Genomic DNA, 19,762 nt, shown 5'->3' on the forward strand with positions numbered 1-19,762 from the left:
AACGTCTCTCCTTTCTCGTTTCAATTACGAAAAGTGTTGCTGCTGCGGTGAAAGACAAGTTTTATTTCGCTCCGTTCGGAGGAGAATCGATTAGCGGCTCTGTGGATTTACGGCCGCTCGTCACTGAACTCGGCCGTCACTTCTTCGCGTTTTCTCCTGAAATTGCGCGGGAATCGAAGTTTTTTTTTTTCTCCCCCCCCCCCCGCAGTAAATTAAAAGTTGGTTAACTTTCACAACTCGTGCACGTCAAGCAGTAAAAAGAAAAAAAAGAAGAGAGGGGGAAATAAATCCCTGACAGTACAATGAAGCCAATAGCGAGTCCGAGATAAGTACAGAGGACGATTCTTAGTGTAAATCAGCTTGGATGAGTAAATTTGATCAATGTGACGTTTAAGTCTCTCTCTCTCACCACACACACACACACACACACACACACACACACACACACACACACACACACACACACACGCACGCACGCACACGAGGGTGTCAGGGCCGCTGCTCGATCGTCGTTTGCTGTTGAGTTTACAGGCAGTAAAAGTTAACAGACGGCGGCCACAGTGTGTTTTCCCAGCCAACGGACGGACGATGTTTTGCTTTTGCACCTCGTCGCGAATGTGCCCCCCCTCCCAAACCCTAAAAGCGATCAATCAGTCCCGCGCGGATCGATCAGTGAAGGCCGAGAGCCAATAGGGGACTCGCGTGCCCTTCGCCTCGCTGCCATTGGCCAGCCGCGGCCAGACTGGAGCGACCCATTCTGCGCGGCTGCAGGGGGGTGAGAGGGAGAGAGAGAGAGGCGCGGCCATGGAGGCGCGTGCGTGCCTGCGTGCACGAGGCCATGCGGGCGACTCTGTGGTGAAGCTACTTATACAGGCTCTTTGACGACTCGTTTCAGGTGTAAAACGCGCAACCTGACGTCAGACTGTGCGGCAAATCTGATGGAATTCACATCAATTTGCGGCAAAATCCAAATAAACTTTTTATTTATTTATTTATTTATTTATTTTTAAATAAAGTATTGCTGTTGTTTCTCGTATGTGGTGTTGACAGTGACACCATCTCGGCTCTCGGCTCTCGGAAAGTTAGTGAAGAGTGGCTACAAAGCTACAGGACTGCTCGGCTACACGAAGCACTTAAAAAAACAATCTAGATAACGCCGCTGTCAAATGCAAAAATTATTTGCAATCTGGGCTCAAAGGAGCCGTTTTTAAATGTTTTAAAAGCAACAGTGACGAGCAAGACAGTAAAACAACAGACAAACAAAAATCATCATCATCATCATCATCATGATTATCATCATGATTATCATCATCATCCACCAGCAGCAGCGGCGGTCCAGACGTCGCTCGTGACTGTCCGGCCAGGAAGTGACTGTGTGGACGAACGAATTCGGTGGAGGAGGAGGAGGAGGAGGAGGAGGAGGAAGGTGTCGGTGCTGGTGCGGGGTCTCCCTCTCTCCGCGCCGCGCCGCGCGCTCGCTCACACCGACCAATTCCCCCCACCCCCCACATCGCACCGCACCCCCCTCTTCCCCGCGCGACTTGCTGCAGCCCGGTACGTTGTGTAAGGCGCGACCTGTTATGGCCACCACTACTTCCGGGTTCGGCCAGTCTGCTTGCTTGCTTGCTTGCCTGCTGCTCGAGCTCGAGATCCTCCTCGGCTCAACACACGCACTCACAGAGAGAGAGAGAGAGAGACACACACACACACACACACACACACACACACACACACACACACACACACACACAGCCATTGTACACACGCACACGCCCGCGCGGAGGGAGGGGGAGAGAGAGAGAAAGAGAGAGAGAGAGAGTGAGGGAGAAACTGACGGGCTGCTCATACACGCGAACGTACTACCTCGCACAGACGCGCGCGCACGCGCGCGAAGAGACAGAGTCGCGCTCCGGCGGCATCGATCGTGGCTCCTTTAAGAGAGTGTGAGCCGGAGTGATCAGCCCTCCTCCTCCTCCTCCTTCTCCTCCTCCTCTTGATCTGCTTCTAGACGCTTTTGCATAAGAAAATCGAGCCGGAGAGTGGAGAGTGATCAAAGAGAAGCGGGACTGGAGCAGCTCCGTGTTTCACCCTCCTCCTCCACCTCCTCCTCTTCCTCCTCCACCACCTCCCCGCTGAGACTGTGACCGTCACCAGTCAGCCAGCCAGCCAGTCAGCCAGCCAGCCAGCCTCCCTCCGCCGGCCATCCCCGCCGAGCAAGCCGCGCGGCGGAACCATCATTCATCCGGTACTTTTGACAAGCCGTCGCCGTGACTGAGTGACTGACAGCGGGAGTGACACTCAGCCATGAGACCCTCCACTTTTCTCTGAGGGGCTACTTTTGGCTTTCCAACCCTTTGGCTCTTTCTATTTTATTTTTTTTATTTTTTTATTTTTTATTTTCATTTTGTTGTTGTTGAGAAAGGAGCCCTGCATTACTGGCTGCTGCTGCTGCTGCTGCTCCTGCTGTTACTACTACCACTACTACCGTCGCCGCTGCTGCTGCTGCTTCTGCTGCACCCCGGGAGGATAAGCCGAGGACCTTATTCCGCCGCGCCTGGGCTCAACTTGCGCAGAGAAGAAGCGGGGAGCGGAGCGGAGCGCAGAGGAGCCGAGAGGCTGCTGGATTTTCCGGGGAGAAACATCTCCCAGCACCTCCACCCCGTCGCTCGCTCTCTTTCACTCTCTCACGTCTTTTGGATTTTCCTTCTCCGAGTCGTCTCCACCCTGGCACCAGAGGGGATTTATCTGAGCTGAGGACGAGCAGGGAGTCAGGAGGGTTATGGCGCAACGGGTACGTACGCGGCGAAAACACGCAACTAAAGCAAAAAGCAAAAAAAAAAAAAAAAACAACAAACAAACAAACCCCAAAGCAAACAGAAAGAGAAAAGTTTCTCCAGTCCGCCGCCGCCGCCGCAGTTTCAACGTGGCTCCGCGGCCAAGAAGCGCAGGAGCCCGTCAGGAGGCGAAACTTTGTCCCGTCCGTGTCACGCACATGGAGCAACAGAAGTGACATTTTTTCAAACCGCGGGGGGAGAAACACACAGAGAGTGTGTGTGTGTCATTTGGCACGGGCTTTTTTTTTTTTTTTTTTTGTGCGGACCCCGTTTCTGCTTCTCTTCTCGACCCCCCCCCCCCCAAACACACACACACACACACACACACACACACACACACACACACACACACACACACACACCGACCGAGAACCGAGGGACGTCGCGGCGGCGTGATCAGATCTCACGTCGCCGGTGTTTTTCAGATGAGTTGTGACAGCAGCGGGCCAGTTACTGGAGGCGAAATGAGGAGAGGAGGGAAGGGTGGAGGTGGTGGTGGAGGTGGAGTGGGGGGGGGGGGGGGGAGGTTATGGAGGCAAAAACAAATCTCCACAATTCTCTCCCGTCAGTTGAGCGTTTGTTTGTTTGTTTGTTTTGTTTCCCCCCAAAAAAACAACAAAAAAAAAATGAGCAAATCCACCGTGTGACCAACTAAACTGCTCCGTCACTCTGATAAAAAGCCGCAAAATGAGACATATTAAAAAAAGAAAGGAAAAAAAAAAGTATTATTAGCATAACGTCAGAGGGGCAATTTTTAGTAACGACGTGATGACAAACGCTTTGATTCATGCGCCCCAGGACTGGCTCGCCTTTGCTCGGCTGCGCTCGACTCGGCTCGGCTCCGCTCGGCGCGGCGCGGAGCGGATCCGAGTAAACAGTGTTAAAAAGCAGGAGATGTTGTTTGGGGAGCGCTGAGCTGCTTGGTTTGGCAGCCAGGCTGCGCCACGCTGGGCTCCGCACCTCGCTGCCTGCGGCCTCCACATGTTCACATTCAAAATCACCCAAACTCGCATTAAAAAAACAAAACAGCAAACAAAAACATTTAGTTTTTTTGTTGTTTTTTTTTTTGTTCTTCTTCTTTTAATCTCGCTCCTGGGCGCGTCTGTCACACCCAGGGAGCTTTATTAGTAATGATCAAGCAACCCTGGAATAAAGATTACATTTTTGGAAAGGCAGGGATTTGGAAGTGGATGTAGTTTGTTGTTATAGTTTGAAGCTTGTGTAGGAGGTGGGAGAGCTTTAGGGTTGTTGTTTTTTTATATTGTAATATCTATGTAAACTGGCGTGCGTACAAAGTTTGGAAAATCCAGCTGCACTTCAACCTCCCCTGACACGTCCACTTGCCTTTTGTTGCACGCGCTAATTACACATGGCTTCGAGGGAAATCACGATGCACAAGGACGAGTTTTTAAAATTAGAAAAAAAAAAAAAAAAAACCCCAGCTGTAAGCGTGTAGAGTGGATTTATTTATTTTGTTTTGTTTTCTATTTGTCGTTGCACTCACTGTGACGCAACAGGACAAACTTTTTCAGACTGGCACCTACTGCGTGAATTGTATTTCTTTATTCACGTGTTTTGCGCCTCTTTAATAATTCTCATTTTGTTTTATTTAAAACAGAAGTGGGGCTCAGTCGCAGTTGAGCTGCTGAGAGCAAAAGTACTTTCCCCACTTTTTTTTTTTTGTTAGTAATTCTCCCTCGCTGCGAAGCTCGTCTGTCAGAGTTTACATTTGTTTTGTTGGAAAAGAGGGGCAACAATTCAAACCCCTGGAGGGAGTGTGCTCGCCAGGGCGAATATTAAAACACCCCGATGCAACATTCACCCCTTCATTTAACTGGCTTTCACCGCGATATTTGTAAACCTGTAAAAACAAAACAAAACAAACACACACACACACACACACACACACACACACACACACACACACACACACACACACACACAAAAATCCCTCCAGCCTAAAAAAAAAAAAAAAAAAATTCCCCCTTTAAATTATTTGAGAAAATATTCTGTCGTGTTTAAACTTGCAGCAGCAGTTTGCGCCACAAGTTTGACATGTTTCTAACGCTCGTGTGTGTGTGTGTGTGTGTGTGTGTGTGTGTGTGTGTGTGTGTTTGCTTGCGTGCAGTACGAAGACTTGCCCCACTACGGGATGGACGGGGTGGGCATACCGACCACCATGTACGGGGACCCGCACGGCGCCCGCTCCATGCAGGCGGTGCACCTCAACCACGGGCCGCAGCTGCACTCGCACCAGTACCCGCACACGGCGCACACCAACAGCATGCCGCCCAGCATGGGCTCCTCGGTCAACGACGCCCTCAAGAGAGACAAAGACGCCATATACGGGTAGGTAGCGACTCTCTGCTGCGGCGGTCAGCCGTCCGAACCCGGGCTGAGCCGAGCCGAGCCGAGCCGATCCGAGCCGATCCCGGGCCGGTCGGTGTGTGGAGGCAGGCTGCCGGTGGCCTGGCCGGCTTGTATCCCGGAGGTGGTCCACCATGCAGGCGCCGCATGGACACACAAAAGCACAGCCGTGTTAGTGTTTGCTGGCTGTTTTTTATTTATTTATTTATTTATTTATTCCACTGTAACCTTTAGATGTATGTTTTTTAAAATTCAGGCGTGTTTCTTTCTTTCTTTAAATTGTTGATGAATGAAAAATGCATATATGGTTTAACACCACACGGGTGTAAAATATATCAGCCCATTAGATCAATTGCGTTCATTATGTCTTTGGTGTTTTAATTGATTTATACCTTCATGCATGGGAGATAAACCTGTGTGTGTGTGTGTGTGTGTGTGTGTGTGTGTGTGTTAAAAAACAAAGATGTAAATCCATATCAGCCCAATGCTGCGGGTTCACTTTTTAGCAATTCACTGACAATCTTGTGTAAAATCTGATTAGTCGCTAACCACCGCTGTGGTTAAATCTTACGCGGCTATATATATTGTTTCAGCGTATATGTGTGCGTCTTATCCGTGCATTAATTACGCTCGTGACAAAGAGTTTAGACGTCAATTTCAATTATCAATGAGCTGCGTAATAATTAAACATATATATGCCGTGCGTACTCACGTAATGTCTTTTTTTTTTTTTTTTTTTTAATTCTACACCGACGAGTTGATAAATTAAAATAACAGTCAGTGGGGTTTTTAACGCTTTGACACTGACAGCTTATATCTCAACTTTTAACTTCTCGCCACTTCGCGCACGGCAAATATTCGCACGCACGCACGCAGAGGTTTTTCTTTTCCTTTGAGCTGGCACACGTGCACGTACGCACGCACGCTCGCTCGCTCGCAGTCAGTCAGTCAGTCAGTCACGCGCACTCTCACCTAAGGGATCCAAAATAAAACCGGAGACTGTGTGCGAGGAATTGTTTGACTGACTCCGAAGCGCTTCTTCTTTTTTCTTTTCTTTTCTTTTCTTTTTTTTTTATACTATTAGAGCGCAGCTAGATTTAATCACAGAGTCTGCCCGCTGTTTGCAGCCTCTCCCGGCAGCCTCTGCATAATATAATAGCGCTGCAGCAGCGGCGGCAGCAGCAGCAGCAGCCGCAGCAGCAGCAGCAGCAACAGTCCCCACGGGCGAGTTGTTGAGGAGTAGCATGGCTGGCTAAACCAGCCCCGAGTAGTCCTGACCCCGCGCTCTTCTCTCCGCTGACATTTACTATTGTGTGTGTGTGTGTGTGTGTGTGTGTGTGTGTGTGTGTGTGTGTGTGTGTGTGTGTGTGTGTGTGTTCCCACCAGGCACCCCCTGTTCCCCCTGCTTGCACTGATTTTTGAGAAATGTGAATTAGCGACTTGCACCCCCAGAGAGCCCGGGGTGGCGGGAGGAGACGTCTGCTCATCGGAATCCTTCAATGAAGACATAGCAGTGTTTGCAAAACAGGTCAGCAAAGTTTGACTTTGGGGGGGGGAGAGAGAGAGGGAGAGAGAGAGAGAGAGCTGTGCATGTTCAGGCTGGTTGAGTTCTTCTCACTCTTGTGTGTGCTCTTAATGAGCTCTTAAGTAAAATGTTTAAAGTTACTCTAATTATCTTTTTGCACTGTGGTTTGTTGGTTTTGGCCACAACGATGGTAATTAATACAGGTATATAAAGCGTGTAAAGCCCCAAATGTGTGATTAGTCGCTAATATTTGTGAACTCTTATCTCCAAAATGTGTTTTGATTTTTAGATCCGGGCAGAAAAACCTTTATTTTCATCGAATCCAGAACTGGACAACCTGGTAAGAAGCATGAAGGCCACTTTGCCTTTTAAAAGAACTTTATTTATATACATATATATATATATTTTATCAGTAGTAATTGTCAAGAGGAGCAGCTGCTCCTTGCGCTCCTTTCGGTGGGCGGCGGCGGTGGCGTGCACGTGTTTACCCAGAGTTCCTCTGTGCTGCTGGGAGCCGGAGCAGCGTCGGAGGTGATGCTCCTCTGTTTTGAGGGGCCCTTTGATTCCAGCAGCATGGCCCCCGGTTGCGCCTGTGGATGAAGGACGGCTGTTAGACAGCTGTCAGGAGCCGTTTGAACTGCGCCTGGCAACTTCTCCACCCTGTCGTTTCTTTTTTACTTTCTTTCATATTTTATTTTATTTTTTTGAACGGCGCACAGTTTTGCAGCACTTGGTGGCTGATGGACCTCAGCGCTGCGCCGCCTGCGTGCCATATTGCAATAACCTCCCAACTTTAATATCACTTGCATGTAAAAAAAAAAAAAAAAGAAGAGAGAGAGAGAAATCCATTCTAATGAATATTTTTTTTTCTCCTGCTCATCTGCAGTTACTTGTGTTGGGGTTGGAGGAGGAGGTTGAGAAAAACGAGCCTGTTTAATATCGAGAGATGTGAGCCGCTCATATTTTTTTTTCTCATTATTTTACTGTTGTTTAAATTTTTCAGATGATTCAAGCCATTCAAGTTTTACGATTTCATCTCCTGGAGCTTGAGAAGGTAATATTCCCTCTCTCTCTCTCTCTCTCTCTCTCTCTCTCTCTCTCTCTCTCTCTCACTCACTCACTCTCTCTGTCTCTCGCAAACCTACGTGCTGCATTTGGACGACGTGTATTTTTTTTTCTTCTTCCTTTTTTTTTCTGTCGGTCGGTTGTAATTAGCGTCACAATCAATCATGGGGCCGTTTCTCCTTCCGCGTTTTAATCACGGCGCAAGCTGTTACAACTGGAACGGATACGTGGCCAGACCCCCTCTGCACACACACACACACACACACACACACACACACACACACACACCACCGCCACCACCACCACCCTGCGCCGTCTCAGGGAGTTTTAATGCAGGCGGAGAGCCGAGCACAAGGTGAAACACACGGGCCAACTTTTGTGTCTGATTTTATTTTATCTCACTTTATTATAAAAACGATTGTCGGCCGAGGGCAAAAGGCCCCCCGGCTGCCGGCTGCACTCAGCGGGGCCACTCAGTCAACTTCAGCGTCAACTTCTACCGTCGTAATTCATCTTCGTATTTTTAACGCACCGTTTCTTAAACTCATTCGAGCTTTAGAGAGTTAGAGCTGTGGATAATCAATCTGTAAAAAATTTTTTTTTATAATACTCAGCCGATATATTTGGTTATGTCGAGAAAACGGTGGCGTCAAACGAGCTGTTTGCAGGTCTTGATCGTTTCCTGAAGCCCTTTCATTTCTCGGTGACTCCAGTTCACCTCCGCTGCGGTCCGTCCAGCGGGGGCGCCGTCCTCCCCGTGGCCGGTGCCGCTACCCGGGGCCCGTGATGAATTGAGCACGGCTGTCGAGTGCGGCTGCAGCCCCTCAGCCCCTCAGCCCCTCGCGTCACTGCCAATTGTGGAAGAGATCTCTATTTTCAAAAGACTGAAATCACAATGACAGGAAAAATAGAATCACACCTCCTTATTTTGTTTTATTTGTTTTGTTTTGTTTTCAAGAAGGAGATCAAACTATTCTGCAGACTTAATTCTGATTATTAAATTATTAGAATGGCCAGGTTTTTTTTAATTTATTTTTATGTTTTTAGAAATGTGCCAAATCCTCACTGACCTTTTTCTGTGCGTCAGAAGCTCCGATGTTTGTTTTGTGTCCATGTTGTTGCACCATAGTGTGACCAAGTCCCTTCTGGCCAGGTGTGTGTGTGTCTAACGCCCTCTCCCTCCTCCTCTCCCTCCCTGAAGGTGCACGAGCTGTGTGATAACTTCTGCCACCGCTACATCAGCTGCCTGAAGGGGAAGATGCCCATCGACCTGGTGATCGACGACCGGGAGGGTGGCTCCAAGTCCGACAGCGAGGAGATCAGCAGGTCCTCGGTGGCCCTCGACCAGGTACGCCAGCCCCGGTGGTGCGTGCGCGTGCGCGTGTGTGTATGCGGTGTGTGTGTGTGTGTGTGTGTGTGTGTGCGTGCGCGATCGCGATCCCCCTGCTGGCTATTCAGCTATTCTGGGTCACTCCTCCTCCTCCTCCTCCTCCTCCTCCTCTTTTTCCTCCCCCTCCTCCCTCTCCTCTCCCTCCTCCTCCTCTTCCCCCTTCCCCCCCCCTCTTCCTCCTCCTCCTCCTCCTCCTCCTCCTCCGCTATGCGCCCGTCATTTGCATTTGATTAAGGCCCCGTTTTCACATTCCGTCCATCGGAATGGAGAAATTATTTTTTTATTCCCTCGGAATAATGTTGCTATTATTGGCCCATTAAGTGCCTGAACCCGGAACCGACCCCGCGGAGATTAGCCCCTCCTCCACTACCCCCCGGCCCCCCTTCCTCCCCCCCCCAACCCACCCGAAATAAAACCGCTCTGCCGTCACTTTGACCTGTTTGGTGTCGATTTTAATTTAGCGCCGCTCTTTTCTCCCTCCCCCGCTTCTTCCCCCTTGACCCCCTCCCCTCTCCCTCCCCCCGGCTCCCGGTCCCTGTTTCTATTTTGACGGACCAAGTTAAAAAAAAAAAGCTAACAAAACTAAACAAAAAAAAAAACCCTAAATGTTATCAGCGGAGTCTTTGTTGTTGCGGCCGCGCTGGGCCGCCAGCTTCTCCTCCACTGTTTGAGCTCACGCTTCATTAGGCGCCTTGTCGCTGTTTTTCCTTAGACATGAGTGCACATTGCTTATCGGGACCCCCCCCGCCTGCCCCCCCTCCTTCACATACAAGAGCAGCGGCGGTGGCGGTGGCGGTGGCGGTGGCGGCGGCAGCGACGGGCCGGCTCGTATTTAAAGAGCCTGACTAGCGGCTCGCGGCCTGAAGAGACGGCGCATGAGGGAGAGTTTCCTCCGTGGCGATGAGGAGAAGATAACACACAGTCTTCACACACACAGTCTTCACACACACAGTCTTCGTCATTATGTGCTCCACTGACTGCCGCCACTCCGGGGACACGGCGCGTGCACAGGCGTGACCCTAATGGCCCGTACACTGCGCGTTAAATAATGATAACAGCAACCCGTGATTAGAATTATGCAAATCTGGACTCTTTTTTTTTTCTTCTCCCCCTCCGTTTTAAAGGCCATTAATAGCCGCTTCCATCTGACGCTTTGCAGGGTGACTTCTCCATGAAGTCAAAAGTGTCTCGGAGTTTCTTTCTTTTTTTTTTTATATTTTATTTTATTTTAAGAGCAAAGTGGGGATCGCTGGCGAGGGAGGAAGAAATCAAGTGGGCAAATTAAAGGGATTAGTTGGATTGTCCGACATAAAAAGTAATGAAGCGATTAGGAGTTAAATAATTTAAATCCGCGGCCGGACGTCCATATGGCTGAGTGGCTGGTCTGGACCACAGGCAGCCGCCGCTCTTTATGCGCCGAGTGAGGGGGGAGGAGGGGGGGTGGGGGCCGCGAATGGGAGGACTGGGAGCCGACTGGTGGACCCCGAGAATCCCCCACTCCAACACACACACACACACACACACACACACACACACACACACACACACACACACACGCACGCACACACACACACTCGGTGTGCTCCATGCCGGGCCCTTATGGCTGATTATGGAAATGAGGAAGATCAGCCGGAAGATCAGACTTCATTTAATCCAGAAACAGAATTAAATAACACAGACGCCACTTGTGCATTTAAGTGTCTCTTTGAAGGGCTTATTGTACTCTCGCGGGGATTTTTCCTTCTCTCTTTCCATCGTTCTTTCTTTTCCCCCCCCCCCTCCTTCTCCTTCACCAGTCAAAGTTCCCCGTGTCTTCAGTAGACAGGTCAGGGTGGGACGTCTCTCATATGTAACGCGCGTGTTAACGTCCCCCTGGGCTTCCTGAAGGTGCGCCAAGGAAATGATGTTGTTGCTCGGGGGGGCCGACTGATGCACATCTTTAATTGACTGGAAGATGAAGACACGGCCTATTTTTTTTTCTTCTTTAATATCATATTACCCCCCCCCCCCACCTCCCAGCGCCCCCCCCCTCCCCCCCACCCCCCCACCCCCTACCACCACCCACCCCCCACACGCCGACGAGACAGCAGAATCAAGGCGACAGCCGCTGCTCGCGTTTACGCGGACGTGACAGAGTGACGGGAAAACCCGGCAGCAACTTCTGCGTCGCGAAGGGAGAAGAGAAAGAAAAACTTTATTGACACGCGTGTCATGTTGAGGGACGGGCCGGCGTTCCGGGGGCGCCGGGACGAGACGGCGAGCTGTGTGCAAGTGGGCGTGTCCGAGCAGGCGGCGAGGGAGCCGCTCAATAGTCACATTGTCAATCTATTGGCAGCCGCTTCATCACTGACTGCAGGGCTGCGTATATATTTATATACATGGAGGCGGAGCTTTTTTAGGGCTTTTTTTTTATTTTATTTTTTTGCAAGGGGCTATTTTTTGCGTGACGTTAGGCAGTGACATCCCTAACGAATTTGCGTGTGTGCGTGCATGTGTGTCTGTGTGTGTGTGCATTATCTCTTTCCATATGTATTTTTAATATATGCCCTCGGGCATAAAGTCCAAGTGGACTGGAAAAGAAAAAAAAAAAATTTGCCGGGAATTTGCACAAAAGAACAATGTTAACAAGACGGAGAGAGAGGAGGCTCATTTATTCATAAACCAATTTATTCCAGCGAGGCGACTGTAGCCGAGTGGGGGGTGGGGGGTGGGGTGGTTGGTGGAGTGGGGGGGAAGGGGGGGGGGGTAGAAAAAAGTCAGAGTAACAGAGGGAGAGAGGGAGAAAGAGAGGGCAAGAGGGAGGAAAAATACTTTGAATTGATTAAACCCAACAATGTAACAATGCAGACTTTTCCCCTTGGCTGCGTCACCGCCCTCATTTCTTTCTGTCTCTCTGAATTTTCTTTACACCACTTTACATTGGTTTCTGTGCGTCCTGTTCTTTATGCCGCTGCGCCTTATGTGCGTGAACGTGCGCGGAGGGAAGAGAACGAGTTGAGAGAGAAAGCGAGCGAACGAACGCGAGCCCTGTTTGAACAGAAAGCAGAGGCTCTGCTGCTGAGAGGTGAAGAAGTCAGAGACTCTGAATGTCGTCCAGCCACTGCGTGTTTGTGTTGGTTGTGTATGTGTGTGTGTGTGTGTGTGTTTGTGTGTATAGGTGTGTGTGCGTTCCAACCAGCTTGATAAATGCACCCCACCCACCGCTAACCCCCACCCCCCCCGCCAGGTGCAATGCTAGTGGAGCAACTGGTTAGCACCAGTTGGACTCTTGTTAACTCTTCCCCTGCTGCTTCCTGTTGCTCCGCCCACCTGCTTTCTGTTGCCCCGCCCACCCACAAACTGGTCCGCCTGCTTTGAAAAGTTACTTATTTTTTTAGTGATTTTTTTTTGCTGTTTCATGCAAACTGGGGCTGAAATCTGGGCCTGCTAGTTGCTGCTAGTCCCTGCTGGTCGCTGCTAGTCACTGCTGGTCCCTGCTGGTCGCTGCTGGTTGCTGCTAGTCTCTGTTAGTCACTGCTAGTTGCTGCTAGTCCCTGCTGGTCACTGCTAGTCACTGCTAGTCACTGTTAGTCGCTGCCAGTCGCTGCTAGTCACTGCTAGTCGCTGCTGGTTGCTGCTATTCTTTGCTAGTCACTGCTAGTCACTTCTATTTGCTGCTATTCGCTGCTAGTTACTGCGAGTTGTGCACTCGTGCACTTCCAGAGGAGCAGGGGGGGGGGAGAGGGTGTGGGGGGTGTGGGAGAGGGCGGGGGGGAATTTTCACCGCCGCACATCATTTACACACTTGTCTTTAATTGCGCGGGGAGGGACGACGACGACGTGGCACTTTGCTAATGAACTCGGAGGACTCTCGGCCGCTAATAGTGCCGAGGTCTCTTTCTCGCTCTCTCTCACTCCCTCTCTCTCTCTCTCCCAGTCTCGAGAGCCGCTCGGCGTAGCTTAATCACGCCGTGCGGCTACGAGTGGCGGCTGGAAATAATTGAAATTTCCCCTTCAAAATATTCCGCCTGCCTCTTTTGTGGGAGAGAGAGAGAGGGAGAGACTTGGGCGATCATGAATGAACAACTCGGCTGTTGATTTGTTGAGTTAATTTAGTGGGGAGAGTCTCTCTCTCTCTCTCTCTCTCTCTCTCTCTCTCTCTGTGTGTGTGTGTGTGTGTGTGTGTGTGTGAATTTGTCGATGGCAGTGAAATCATGTTAAAAGAATGTTGCAATCTGGAATAACATCTATACGTTTTTCTGTACGTTTTTTTTTTTTTTTTGTTGAAATCCGCCTCCTTTCCCCCCGGGCCCGCCCCCCCATCCTCCCGCCCCCAACCTCCCCCTGCCTCCCCCGCCCCCCACACACACAACCGTTCCCAGATCAGATCAGGCTGCCTCGCTGTGAGTTTTCCAGCCCGGCTTTGGCTGAATTCCCTCTGTTTCCAGGTCATCCAGACCCAACAGTGTTGGTTTAGGTAACTTGGCCCGGTCAACGAGTGACCCCCCCCTCTCCCCCCTCCCATATCCCCCCCACTTCCCTCCCCTCCCCTCAAACTCAATGGAATCCTGACTGCTGGGGTCGCCCACTACTCTGCTAATCAGTGCGCCGCCGCCGCCGCTATCGCTAATCTATCTGCTTCTCCGTGACGTATGGATTGCGACTGCACACACACACACACACACACACACACACACACACACACACACACACACACACACACACACACACACTTTTTTCCCCTCCCTGCTGCTGCTGCTGCTGTTCGCAAGACAAACTCTTGAAATCCTGCAGGCCGATTGTTGCTAATAGCAGCTTTTGTGGCTGAATGGAGGAGAGGTTTGACCCCCGCCCCTGCCAGAGCCCCTCCCCCTACACCCCCCACCACACCCCCCTCCTTTTCTCATTCTCTGCTGGAGAGTGAATACGGGGCGGCTGTTGGGGATTCAACAAGTGATACAAAGAGAGCGCCACCACGTGACCGCTGGCCGAGTCCTCGGCCTCCTCGTTATTGTGCTGAATATCAAGTGGGGGCTGATTCTGACTCTCAGCCAATCGCGGCCAGCGGGACTTCAAAGGGCAGCGACATCAGGAGCTTCTTTAACTTTTACAATGACCCAGATCGTTATCATCATCACTGTTGTCATTATCATCCTCATCATCACCATGACCATCTCCTAGTGCCGAGGCCAAGCCGTTATCAAGACTAGAGGAGATCGAGATACGACCAAGACTTTATATATCAAAGAAAAATAACAACAAAACATAAAAAAAAAAAATGACCAGTGTCTTTTTTTTAAATTCAAGCTTGCTTCTAAATCGAACAGCAACAACCCCCCTCAGCAAGACGTCTTGAGCAAGGCTCTGTTGTCACAAACAGAGCGTAAAACGGCAGCAGCTGGATTCTTTTCCATTATTATCTGTCATTGCAGTGTTGGCTGAGTGTCGACCGATCTAAGATCCAGAGTCCGTCCAGTCCGAGACTGAGACAAAACGAGACCCAGACCAATCTCGAGTGCTACAACGATACCATCACCATCATCGCTGTCCTCGTCCTCGCTTGCTGCTTTTGATTTAACTTTTTTTTATGAGCTCGAACTAAATCCAAACTTTGTTTTGTTTTTTCTCAAAATTGTTTGGAGCCTCTTCTGTCCCGACGCTGGCTGCTACTGCTGCTGCTGCTGCTGCTGCTGCTTCTTCTGCTGCTGCTGCTGCTGCTCCTGCTCTCTCTCTGGCTGAGTCAACAATAACTTGGCTTAACACATGTGTACTTAGCTAATGGAAAGTTCCTCCTCACCCCTCACCCCACCCACCCCACACCCCCCGACCCCCTGCAAGCCTCCGACAATGCCCCATCAGCCCCCCCCCCCCCCCCACACCGCTCCCCCCACACACACGCAAACACAAGGCCCCGTCTCCAAGGGATCTGCTGAGAGCATCCCGTGCTAAGTTATGCTGCTAACGCTAAGCTAAGTGCTAGCCTGCAGACTGCAGCCAAACATGCCGTTGAGGAGTCTCGCCGCTCGCCCTTTTCATGAACAAATGAAAGTGAGGGAGGGGGGGAGTGAGGGAGGGAGGGAGGGAGGGATAAGGCCGGGGTCGGGTTCGAGTGGATGTTGGTGTTGTTTGGATTTGGGCTCAAGGAGGGAAAACAAGAGGGGATTTTTTTTCTTCCATCGAGTGTCATGGACGGACTTGAAAGGAGCAGCAATCATCTCAAATGTGTCATTACTACTACTACTATTATTATCATTATTAGCTCGCCGTCGTCTCTATCAGGTTTTTTTTCCTTCCTTTTTGAAAGAAGAGCCGGCGGAGGACGAGAACCTGACGCCTGTCGCACACTTGACTCACTCCAGAGACCAGAAATCCACTTTTCTCCCCTCGGCCCCTTCAGCAATTAGAAGCTGATTTCTTCTTCTTTTCTTTGTCTATTGTGAAGAGTTGGGAGGAGCTGAGAGAGAGAGAGAGAGAGAGAGAGAAAGAGAGAGAGAGAAAGAGAGAGAGAGAGAGAGTCTTTCTGCTTTCTTACCCCCCCCCCCCTCACCACCGCCACCCTTCTTCTTACCCCCTCCCTTCGTCCCTCCCTCCTCAACCCCTGCATACCATTATCAGCCCCTCTTTTCATTTTGGTGGTGCTAATATTGCGGCGAGGAGAGAGAGAGAGGGGTGGGGGTGGGGCCGTGGGGGGGTGGGCGGAGAGAGAGACTCGCCCGGCCGGTTATCAGAGAGGCAGATCCTGCTTCATCTGGTCACAGTGGAAAAGCAAAGTAAACAGCAGTTTACAATAGCAAGTCTTTCAACACCACCCCCCCACCCCCTCTCACTCGCTCCACTCGCTCACTGACGGCGACTTCTGATGCAACTCGTGGCACTTTGGTTGTTTTTTTTTTCTCCTACATTTCAAACGTGCAGGGAAAAAAACAAAACGCCGTTAGACAAAAAGGAACCGAGCGGAGAAACGGGGGGGGGGCACAGCAAAGCATCCTGGGGGATGGAGTCGCCCGACTGTCATCTCTGATTCAGACGTGACAACGGTGAAGAGTCGGGGCGGGGGGGTGCTAAGTGAGAGAGGAGTAAATATCTGAATGGAGGAAGAGGAGGAAGACAAGGAGGAGGAGAAGATGAATGAGGAAAAGAAGAAGAAGAAGAAGGAGGACGAGAAGGAGGAAGAGAAGAAGGAGGAAGAGGAGGAAGACAAGGAGGAGGAGAAGATGAATGAGGAAAAGAAGAAGAAGAGGGAGGACGAGGAGGAGGAAGAGAAGAAGGAGGAAGAGGAGGAAGACAAGGAGGAGGAGAAGATGAATGAGGAGAAGAAGAAGAAGAAGAAGAAGAAGGAGGAGGACGAGAAGGAGGACGAGAAGATGGAGAGACGGAGAAGAAGAAGACGGAGAAGAAGAGGGAAAAGAGGAAAAGAGGAATTAAACTGAACTTTTCCTTTATTGTCATAAATGAACGGGAACGACGACGTTCCTGTCACCAAGACTCTGCTGATGTGAGGGGAGTGGGGGCAGGGGTATGGGGGGGTGGGGGTGGCACAGAGAGGATAGGGGAGCGCCTTCCCCCCCACACACATCACCACCACCACCACCACCTCAGCCTTCCCAACCCCCAACCCCCCCCGCCCCCCTCCAGAACCCAGCTTGCATCCCAGCTTGCACAATGAGGCGGCCTGGGATCGGAATGCCTCAGCGATCATAGCGGAATCACAATTTCCAGCAAGGAAAATCTTTTCACGGCGAATTAGTGCGGTGGAGGGGAGAGAGAGAGAGAGGTGGGGGGTGTGGTGGTGGTGGTGGTGGTGTTGGGGGGCGGTGTAAAGGTAGGCATGACTCCACCAAACAGGGTCTCCGTCTGGTTTCCCGGCGCGGCGGATTTAAGAAGTTTAAGCCGAAAGCTGGAGCAGAATAGAAGGTGGAAAATTGAATTTTAGCAAAACAATCAGGATTGAAATGAATGTACACAGTAGAGAGAGAGAGAGAGAGAGAGAGAGAGAGAGAGAGAGAGAATGGCATGGCGGCTCATTAAAGGGGGGGCAGAGTAAATTAAGTGTGCAGCTATGTGTGACAGCAAGAGGTGTGTGTGTGTGTGTGTGTGTGTGTGTGTGTGTGTGTGTGTGTGTGTGTGTGTGTGTGTGTGTTCACTTTTCCCTGCATCTATTCATCTTTGGGAATTTGCATATTCCAGACTGACTGCGACCTGTTCGGCCGGGAGCCTTGTTGGCTCAAGGTGTGTGTGTGTGTGTGTGTGTGTGTGTGTGTGTGTGTGTGTGTGTGTGTGTGTGTGTGTCTGTGTGAGTGTGTGTGTGTCTTGTGGTCCAGGTGTTGTCTTTGTGTTGCCAGTGTTGTGTTTGCTGAAGGAGTTTTCAAATGTCCTACGTGAGCCACAGTGTTTGTTAATGTCTCTCGCCCTCTCTCTCTCCCTCCCTCTCCCTCTCCCTGTGTGTGTATTAATTGCGTGTCAGATCATCGCCAGCTCTGTTTTCTGGCCTGTGATTATAAATACCCCCCCGCACCCCCCGCCACCACCACCACCAGGTCCCCGTCTCGGCCCCGCCCACTTTCCCATGGGGCCTCAGTGGTCGGCTCCCAGCAGGCCCTGCTCTCTTTTGTTCAATTACAGCAAATGCTGTAGTTTGCCATTTACCCTCAGCCCCCCCACCCCCCCGCGCCCCCCCACCCCTCCTCCCTCCTCCACCAGCCCTGCACGTTCTAATTATATTTCCACTGGAATTTCTCAGAGAATTAAAACAAAAAAGAGAGAAAATGGAGGTAAAAAATAAAACATTATTATTTTTTTTTTAACAAACTGGGGCCAATATTATAAAAAATTAGAATATTACAACTTGGAGGAGGGGGGGGGGGGGGGTTCCTGCTCGTAAGCTGTGTCCCCGCCCACCGAGCGTGCGGTCCAGATGAGCTCACCGCTGGCGAGCTGCAGTCGCTCGGTCATGAGGGTGTTTCATTTTTCACCGTCCACCAGTAGAGAGAGAAAGAAGGAAAGAAAGAAAGACAGACCACCCCCCCCCCCCGCCCCCCATCAGCGTCTCATCCTGGTGAAAACCAGGCTGTTTGCACCTGTGAAGCTTCCAACACTTTCCTTCTTTTCTTCATCATCCCTCCATCTGGACTCTCGTCCTCCTGCTGACACTCATCTGGCCCTGGGACTGGCCCCACACAGCCGGGTGGAGACAGCCGGGTGGAGACAGCCATGTTCTCTCTCTCCCTCTCTCTCTCTCTCCCTCTCTCCCTCTCTCCCTCTCTCTCTCTCTCTCGCTCGCTCGCTCGAACCTCCAACCATCAAAGTATTTCAGCTCCGCCTCCAAGTCGACGAGCACCGAGCTCTCCTGCAGTCTGACTTTTCTTCCCTCCTCCTCCTCGTCCTCGTCCTCGTCCTCCTCCTCACATCAGTCTTCTATTAACCGCTTTTTGTTGCGCGACAACAACAACAAAAAAATCCCTTCGCTCGGCTTTGTCGTCTAATCGTTTCTCTCCCTCTCGTTTCTCTTCTCCGTCAGACGTCCTGGAACAGAGACCACGACGACACGGCGTCTACGCGCTCCGGGGGAACGCCGGGGCCGTCCAGCGGGGGGCACACGTCGCACAGCGGAGACAACAGCAGCGAACAGGGTAAGACGCTCGCTGGGTTTTTACTTTTATATGTATTTTATATTTTCCCCATTTTCATCCCCGAGTGGAGAAAAAAAAGATTCCGTCTGATTCGGACCAAACCCCGGGATCCAACACAGCTCGTGGTTCATGACGAGCTGTGTTTCAGGTCAAAGGTCAAAGCTCATCCCGTCAGCCGTTTTACTGGCGTTCCTTTTTTGTATTGCGGCCTAATGAGGCAAAAATGCTTTTTCGGCCGTATGAGGTTTTGGGCTGCAGTACCTCCAGTGGCCACTGGGAAATAATGGCTGCACCAGTCTGGCATCCAGTTCCGATCATACATACATCCATGATAGGGACACACAGAACTACGGCGCTATAGCGGAGAGGTCAGAGGTCACGTGCCAGAATAATGTTCCCAGAGTCTCTCTCTCTCTCTCTCTCTCTCTCTCTCTCTCCCTCTCTCTAATCACCTCCTACTATCTCTCTCTCTCCCTCAGCAGAACCTGTCTGTCCAGTCTTCTTCTCTTCTCTCAGATTAACTGCACATGTCTGTGGAATTCTATGGAGCTCACGCTGATGCATGTTATTAAAAACTTGCCCTCAAACTGAAAATACTTCTCCACAATGAGAAGCTGACAGTCCAGACTGGAAGAAAAGAAAGAAAAAAAAAAAAAAAAAAGCAAAGCCTCCCCAGCCCTTGAAACCAAGGCGTTTACACACGCAGGCACGCAAAAGAACGAGTTAACGAGTCAAAGATGAAAAGTTTGAGTTGAAACTCACGTTTGTTGGGGAAGCTGGGAGAGTGTGAGCTCCTCTCGTCTTGTTGTGACTCCTGGATGAGTGTTAGGATGTTAATGTTAGAATGTCCAAGGCACTTTTACACTGGTTTCCTCGCCTGAGGCGGACCGGCTGACCTGCAATGCTTTGCTGCACTCTGTCGTTTAAAAGCAGCGTTCGCTGCTTCAGCTGGATCTCAGCTCGCCGCTGGTTG

General features: G+C 50.8%; 1 protein-coding gene across 1 annotated transcript; it reads left to right on the plus strand.

Moving 5' to 3' along the window:
- The first annotated feature begins 1,672 nt into the window (after window positions 1-1,672).
- LOC142880292 (homeobox protein Meis1-like) lies at window positions 1,673-19,323 on the plus strand. The gene is made up of 7 exons (XM_076014095.1): window positions 1,673-2,791; window positions 4,963-5,183; window positions 6,588-6,729; window positions 7,016-7,066; window positions 7,730-7,780; window positions 8,993-9,139; window positions 18,678-19,323. Exons 1-7 carry the CDS (start codon window positions 2,780-2,782, stop codon window positions 19,071-19,073), a joined length of 1,020 nt encoding a protein of 339 aa, XP_075870210.1. The 5' UTR covers window positions 1,673-2,779; the 3' UTR covers window positions 19,074-19,323.
- The last annotated feature ends 439 nt before the right edge of the window (window positions 19,324-19,762 follow it).

The sequence above is a fragment of the Nelusetta ayraudi genome, unplaced genomic scaffold (genome assembly GCF_046127955.1).
Source record: "Nelusetta ayraudi isolate G7.1 ecotype Tasmania unplaced genomic scaffold, CSIRO-AGI_Nayr_v1 ptg000165l, whole genome shotgun sequence".
NCBI lineage: Eukaryota > Metazoa > Chordata > Actinopteri > Tetraodontiformes > Monacanthidae > Nelusetta > Nelusetta ayraudi.

Coding starts and splice junctions, on each gene's coding strand:
- LOC142880292 (XM_076014095.1), top strand. Junction 7,067..7,729: donor ATCCAGAACTGGACAACCTG/GTAAGAAGCATG, acceptor TAAATTTTTCAG/ATGATTCAAGCCATTCAAGT. Junction 9,140..18,677: donor CCTCGGTGGCCCTCGACCAG/GTACGCCAGCCC, acceptor CTTCTCCGTCAG/ACGTCCTGGAACAGAGACCA.